At 41.3% G+C, this 7,030-nt stretch overlaps 1 protein-coding gene across 1 annotated transcript in view; it reads left to right on the top strand.

The window, feature by feature from the left end:
• The window catches only part of Pmar_PMAR003903 (Ribosome biogenesis protein MAK21, putative), a gene marked incomplete at its 5' end in the record, with an annotated part of 10,597 nt that extends 3,655 nt beyond the window's left edge, over nt 1-6,942 (top strand). Inside the window, 15 exons of the mRNA XM_002765819.1 lie at nt 67-271; nt 769-857; nt 1,302-1,384; nt 1,757-1,846; nt 1,894-1,979; nt 2,190-2,315; nt 3,256-3,396; nt 3,598-3,659; nt 3,711-3,865; nt 4,559-4,706; nt 5,107-5,325; nt 5,589-5,755; nt 5,807-5,902; nt 6,432-6,496; nt 6,772-6,942. Of these exons, the coding sequence (XP_002765865.1) occupies nt 67-271; nt 769-857; nt 1,302-1,384; nt 1,757-1,846; nt 1,894-1,979; nt 2,190-2,315; nt 3,256-3,396; nt 3,598-3,659; nt 3,711-3,865; nt 4,559-4,706; nt 5,107-5,325; nt 5,589-5,755; nt 5,807-5,902; nt 6,432-6,496; nt 6,772-6,915 (1,876 nt within the window). The 3' untranslated portion in view covers nt 6,916-6,942. The remainder of the gene's footprint in view (nt 1-66; nt 272-768; nt 858-1,301; nt 1,385-1,756; nt 1,847-1,893; nt 1,980-2,189; nt 2,316-3,255; nt 3,397-3,597; nt 3,660-3,710; nt 3,866-4,558; nt 4,707-5,106; nt 5,326-5,588; nt 5,756-5,806; nt 5,903-6,431; nt 6,497-6,771) is intronic.
• Between the last annotated feature and the right edge of the window lie 88 nt (nt 6,943-7,030).

A 7,030-nucleotide genomic window follows, 5' to 3' on the forward strand; every position in this document is an offset into this window, starting at 1 on the left:
ACTCGTGAAATATGTTTTTTCATATCACTAGGGTCACGAAATTACACTTATTTCGATTTTTCTCAGGTCTCAGCAGAAGAATGAGTTGTCCAATTTACCATCAAAACCACACGAACGTCGACTTTCATTGGTGCGTATTTACTTCGAATCTGAACTGCAAATTTTGGTGGCGGCATTTGTCCAAGTATTGCATCGCGAGATAGTGGTCGCTGGCAGTGCTGATGGTTCACAGCAGCACTTGAGGAAAAAATGTTTGGCAGTTGCACACGATGTAAGTGGGTAATTAATTCCGAAAACGGAATTTATTTCTCAACGATTTGGACGTATAGTAGGTAACAAAATTGATCTTGTCTCGGAAGATTTTTTATAGTATTTGGTTGTTTAAATCGTCGTTGAATGATTCACATCTTTATTAATATCAGAGCATTTAATAATAGAGTTTCTCGATCCGGTCAACGTGAAGTGGCGTAGATATTTTTCCGCGACCGCTGATAACACAATTATTTTCCGCGAAGTGAATTGTGGAATATATTTCCCATATCACGACCCGTTTTACGTGAAGTGGCGTCGTAAAACTCGGTGAAAAACGCGATATTCGCGGTGATATGCAGTAGTCGTGAAATATGTTTTTCACTAGTGTTTTTCATATCACTAGGGTCAAGAAACTCCAGTGTATAGGAATTCGGGTAGAAGTATACAATAAATTCCCTATAAATCTATATTTTTCCACACCGGTGATTTTTTTCTGTATATTTTTTTCTACTTCAGCTACTTCACGCTCGTCGTGAGCAAGAGTCTGCGTTGCGAGCTATGTTGGTCTCGGGCCTTACAACTAAGGATTCCACTGAAGCGGAGAGGTGAGAAATTGTTGTGGTGAAAATTTTTTTTTGTGTAATTTCTGAAAATATCGTGAAAATTTGAAAATTTTCCAAGAAATTTCTTGGAAAAATTAGAGGGTGAATTGATCTTAGTGAGGCGGAGAAGTGAGGAGTTGCGGTGATGAATGGAGTTGGAATATATTTTTTCGTGTAAAAATATGCTGAAAATTTGAAAATTTTCCTAAAATTTTTTTGGATTTTAGTGAGGCGTAAAGATGCGGAAAGTGGAGGATATTTTCTGTGACATTTCTGATTAAAAATGTGCGCGGAAAATTACGTAAAATTATGAATTTTTTTCCGAAAAGTGTATGGAAAAATTTTTAGGCTGAATTGACTCGAGTGAGGAATGCTGAAGTTTATTGTGAAAGTGGATGATGAATTTGGAATATTTTTTCTGCGAAATTTCTGATTAAAAAATTTCAGATTATTACACAAATTGCTGAGAGAACAGCCTAGGCTGAAAACTGACGTGGCTGAAGAAGTGATTCATCAACTCATCGAAAAGGGTGGGTCCAGGGTGTGGGGGAAAATATAACTACATGTGTTGGTGAAGAAATTTTATGAAATTTTCGTTGGTTCTGGTATAAAATAATTGTTTTACCAATATTATTCCATCTTACAGTGTGTATGGGGGGGAAATATGCACATGGTCAACTACATGTGTTGAATTACCACAGCTCCCTCAGCTGCTGAGCTCGGGGGTTTTCAGAGTTATATAATGAAAATTTTCACACGAATTTGGGTAGAAGTGTATAGAAACCAAGAAGAATTTCCCGAAAAATTTTCATATTGTCATTGACGCATATGAACTTTTCCCACACTGGCGTAAGTATCAATTTCCTATAGCGGAGCGAAGCGATTCATGTTTACCATTTTAGGTCCTGTACAAGATGACCGTCGCGCCATGGGTCATCTCTATCGCGGCTGTGCGTTCTTATGCTCTATGAGACTCACTCACACTGAAGATGGTATCTTTGGGTATCTTGAGGTCCATTTTAGGCCACTTTGAACTTAGGTGATGTCGCTGTACTCATCGCGGAGACGTTCGCAAAGTTATTGGAGAAAATGTTGTCGAGTGAAATGCAAGGTCCGAGCAAAATGGTGAGAAAAATGCACTCGCTGGGAATCGAACCGGGGACCTATTAGGCGTTCTAGTGTAGAAATGCTATTAGTACTTATTCGCCGGGTAGCTATCCGAGGATCCTGGAGGAACTCATTTTGAATTTTCCACATTTTTCAGTCAGTTTCCCATGTAAATGTGATCACATTTTTCGAATATTTTTGTCAAAGTTGAATGGTTCTCCGTGTTAGATGCGCCCTGCGCATCGCGGTAGTCGAGTTCATAAACATAAGAAGAATAGTGAGGGTGGTCCGAATCAAGAGGATGCACAACAACGATTGAGAATAGTGCGATTGTGTCTAAGTGGATTGCATAAGGTGAGTTGTGAAGTGACGAGAGAGTGGTATGATAATTGTTGGTTGTTTTTGTTGGAGAGTATTTGTTACGGATTTTTTTTTCGTGAAATTGTTTGAGCTTGTTGTTTTTTCCTTGGCTACATTTGAATTCCCGCATTATATGTAGGCAATTTTTGTATATAAAATCAACTGTGTATAAAATTTTCACCGTATCGTATTGGAGTTTCGTCACCACCCTAGTGATATGAAAAAGACTAGTGAAAAACATATTTTATGACTACTGCATATCACCGGAGCTCGCACGTCCAAAGAAAGTGCGAGTCGGATTGTTGAAAACTACACACGCAAAACGAGTTTCCAAAGTTTCACTACACGTGTAGAACCTTCCACGCACATTACGCAGGTGCGACCTGTCTACAGTATAGGGCTGAAAATTCAAGCTAAATTCAAACGAGCGGTGGAAATTGGCTGATTATCCTTGTACACATAGAACTCTATGCTAACGGGTGGCCTCTCAAGTATGGTTGAAGCTGAAACTAGGCCTTCCCGAGGAAGTAGCGGACCTTGCACATCCAAAGAGAGTGCACGAGTCAGCTTGTTGAAAACTACACACGCGCTGTATATTCGGCGCGCCTTGTTGAGCGATTTAACTCCGAAACCCACCCGGGTTCGATGCCCAGGCGCGTATTTTTTCCGCGATTAAATTGATGGTCACGTTAACCAGGAATCCAGTTTTGGAAATTTTGTCACTATACTCTGACTAGTAGATCTCGATTGGTACTAAGTTCGCTCTTATACACTCTCTAGATCGGGCCGGATAAGTCGTTCGCGCGGACGCACGAAATTTAGGAAAGTGAGAGAATAAGCTCCGCTTGCTCCGCAATTTTGCATATAAAATTTGTACGCATTGCATAGTTTTTTTCGGTGATTTGTTGTATTTTACACTGGTTTTCTTGTACAGGCTTTCACAGTCGCTGATGAATCGCTGGTCGAAGCGCGACTCTCTGAAGATGCGATGAATGCTATATTGCGTTTATCGTATAGCAGGTCTGCTGAAGTTCCACCAGCTGCTCGGAATGCGGCGGTGATGCTCTTGATTGAGGTAACGCACTGCGAAGATTTTGAAGATATTTTTTCAAAGTTGCGGCTTAAATTTATTTCGTTATGAAAAAAAATGAAAATTTTCGCGGGAATTTTTCAATGATTTCGATTAACAGAGCTCATCATAGGATGTTGAAGATTTTTTTTCTTGGAAAAAAAATTCTAGGGTAAATTTATTTTTCGTGAAAAAATGGTTATCTAGATTACTAGAGCTCAAGCTAGAGGAAGTAGTCGAAGTGATGAGGAGGCTGAGTTGGAAACACGGTGAGTTCAGCGGAGCGAAGCGATTCTTATTAGTCATTTTTTGTCATGTAGGTGTTGGCGTGCGATCTACCATCATGTTCACTCACTCGAGTCGCAATCGGCGTCGAATTATGTACCACTGCTGCAAATGGTTTGGGAGCTGATGAGCGCGAAGTCGACTGAGCCTATCTTGGCTACTGCTACTGCTAGAAGGCTACTACAATTGGGTAATTTCGTGGCGCGTGACGGAATTGATAGCAGCATTTTATTTTCAAACAGAATGGGATAATTTCGTGGCGCGTGACGGAATTGATAGCAGCATTTTATTGCCAAACAGAATGGGATAATTTAGTGGCGCGTGACGGTTTTTGATAGCAGCATTTTATTTTCAAACAGAATGGGATAATTTCGTGGCGCGTGACGGAATTGATAGCAGCATTTTATTTTCAAACAGAATGGGATAATTTCGAGACGCGTGACGGAATTGATAGCAGCATTTTATTGACAACACAGAATGGGATAATTTCGTGGCGCGTGACGGTTTTTGATAACAATATTATATTTTCAAACAGAATGGGATAATTTCGTGGCGCGTGACGGTTTTTGATAGCAGCATTTTATAGTTGAACAAAATAGGGCAATTTTGTGGCGCGTGACGGTATAGTTGACAGTAGAAAATGGCCAGATATATTCACTTGTTTATGAAATAGTGATAACATCACTGTGAAGATATAGGTGTACGATATAGGTGGTCGCTAGCCCAGTGTGGTTAGTGAATGAATTGATTTCGCGCCCGATAGGGAGAAATTTTCGAAAAAAATTAGAAATTTCTGAGAAAAAATCGCTTTTTTCGAGAATCAAGAAAGCTGTAGTTTTTTTCGGTCGGAAATTTGACGAGGTAATTACGGTTTTATGTTCAGCTTCCATGACGGTCGAACCGGGTATGTCTGCTGTAGCTGAGCATGCATTGGATTTGAGTTTACCTCGCTCTGAGGAATTGCAGAAATTGATAGATTGGCAAGCTATTGAGGGCGAGAAGAAATATGATGCTGTGGAAAGAGACCCCAGGTGGGCATTTGGTGAATAATGTTATGGGAGTTGTTATTGAATATCACATGACTAAATGTTTTCGCGACCTAGAATTGAACTGGTGATGTGCAAGTTTTCGAGTGACAAGTTTCTATTTGTAGAAAAATGTCGGTGGAGAAAAAAAATATTCTTTTCTCAAAAGTAGTAGAACGATGGAATTCGCGAAATGTTATATTGGAGTTTCACCCTAGTGATGTGAAAAACACTAGTGAAAAACACATTTCACATTTCACATCGCGAATATCACGTTTTTCACGTGGAGTATTACGCCACTTCGCGTAAAACGGGTGGTGAAACTCCGTTGCGGATTTGAATCAGTGGGTTCATAACACTCATTCGACTTGCGGTCTGTGGAAGGCGTAATTTTGTAATTTCTCAGGCACAGCGCGGCGCTTGATGGGTCGAAGTGTTGCTGGGAGTTGCTGCCAATGAAACATCATTACTGTCCGGGAGTAGCAGACAAAACTGGCATAAGGAAAACGGCTCGAGACACCATTGAAGTGAATTCCTTCCCGAAGGCGCTGGCCGGCTTGTGTATGAATGTGGAGGAGCAGGAGGAGGAGGAAGGAGGGCAAGTTGCACTGCCGTGTGTGCTTCGGTGAGCGGGGGATAATTTTGTGGCGCGCGGTCATTTTCGGTGGGTAATTTCTGGTTCGAGGTGAGCCGAGGAGGAGTTGGCGAGGAGGATTTTTGGGGCGCGCGGTCAAGTTATCAGGATTGGAATGTGCTAGTTAAAGTGGTATAGTTTTGTGGCGCGCGGTCAAGTTCTTAGGATTGGAATGTGCTAGTGAAAATGGTATAATTTTGTGGCGCGCGGTCTTATCTAGGCGCTGATTGATTTACAGTATTTGGCCAATGCAGATATTACAACGATCCTGTAGTAGTCGCTATGCGGGATGAACGCAAGAGGGCGAGCGAGAAGAACAGGGAAGATTACGTTGGTGTTGAAGATGAAAATGAAGGAGAAGAGGAGGAGGAGTTCTTTGAAGCTGCGGCCAATGAAGAAATGGGCGATGATATGCCGGAGGGTAGCTTAGCGGAGCGAAGCAATTTTTGTTTACAAGTTTTTGTATTTTTAGATGAGGAAGAGTCAGAAGATGAGGCTCTGGCTGCGGCGCTTGCTGAGGAGGAGGATGATAGTGAGGAGGAAGATATGGGCGACTTTGATGAAGATGGTAAGATGAATATTCGTGCGGGAAGTCGGATGATTTAATTGTATGATGGTTCATACCACACCTTGCGCACCTCATCGGGCCATACACCCTGTCCATCCTTGGGTCTGTGCGTATAAAGTATAATATATGTGTTAATAAATATATATAATATATATAATATAGTGTGATATATAACATTATATACTGTTTATAATATACGCTATATCCGTATATACGTATAATTGTTAGCTCACATACAGTATACAAGATTTAAGACTAGCTGTCAATTGATGTGAAACGGTATAGCATGTTTGTGATTACCGCAGTAGTTATCAAACGCAGCAAACATTCTGAGAGGCGTGCGACTAGTTCTGTTCGAACGAGGCTTGATATATATAGTGCTTGATATGGAACATTTTGTGGCAAAACGTCTTCGACGGAAAAATTTATTTCAGAGAGACTGTCCGTTGTGCGAAATATTCATTCATTACCGCAGTGAATTGCATTAACGCCTTGTCGACATTGGAGTTTTATATGTACTGATTGTCAGATGAGGCCGCTTTCGCTGCTATGGATGGTATTGGCGCCGACCAAGAAGAGGCAGAGGAGGAGGAGGTAGCGCTAATATCGCGGCATCTGTTCAGCATGATTTTAATCTGAGGTTGCGAACTCGTAGGGTGGATTGTATACGGTGTGAGCTTAGACTTATGATTGTGAGTGATAATAGCGCTATGCATGGGATAACAATATGAAAATTCAAGTGTGCGCTACGCTTGGGATCAATCATTATCAGTAATCAATGTGCATCACCGTGATGCCATCACGCATTATCGAATTACTGGCCAGTTTTAAGTGTTGAAATTCAAGATTTTTATCCGTATGATGATCAGGTTGTTGATTCCCCCTCATTTAAGAAGTCGAAGAACCCTCGCAAGCGTCTCCGCGAGCTCATGGCTGGCGGTACATTTGTGTCGGCTGATGAGGTCGCCGACCTCATTGCTGCGGACAGCCAGAAAAGTCGTCGTCGCCGATAGTCGCTACTTCGTCAAACGTTTACCAACACGTCGAAAAGATACGCTTATTGTCTTGGGTGTGTTTGCGTTGATATATACGGTTAATTTTCGGAAATGAAAAAGTTCGGAAATCAGT

Source organism: Perkinsus marinus (genome assembly GCF_000006405.1).
Source record: "Perkinsus marinus ATCC 50983 genomic scaffold scf_1104296974566, whole genome shotgun sequence".
NCBI classification, from domain to species: domain Eukaryota; phylum Perkinsozoa; order Perkinsida; family Perkinsidae; genus Perkinsus; species Perkinsus marinus.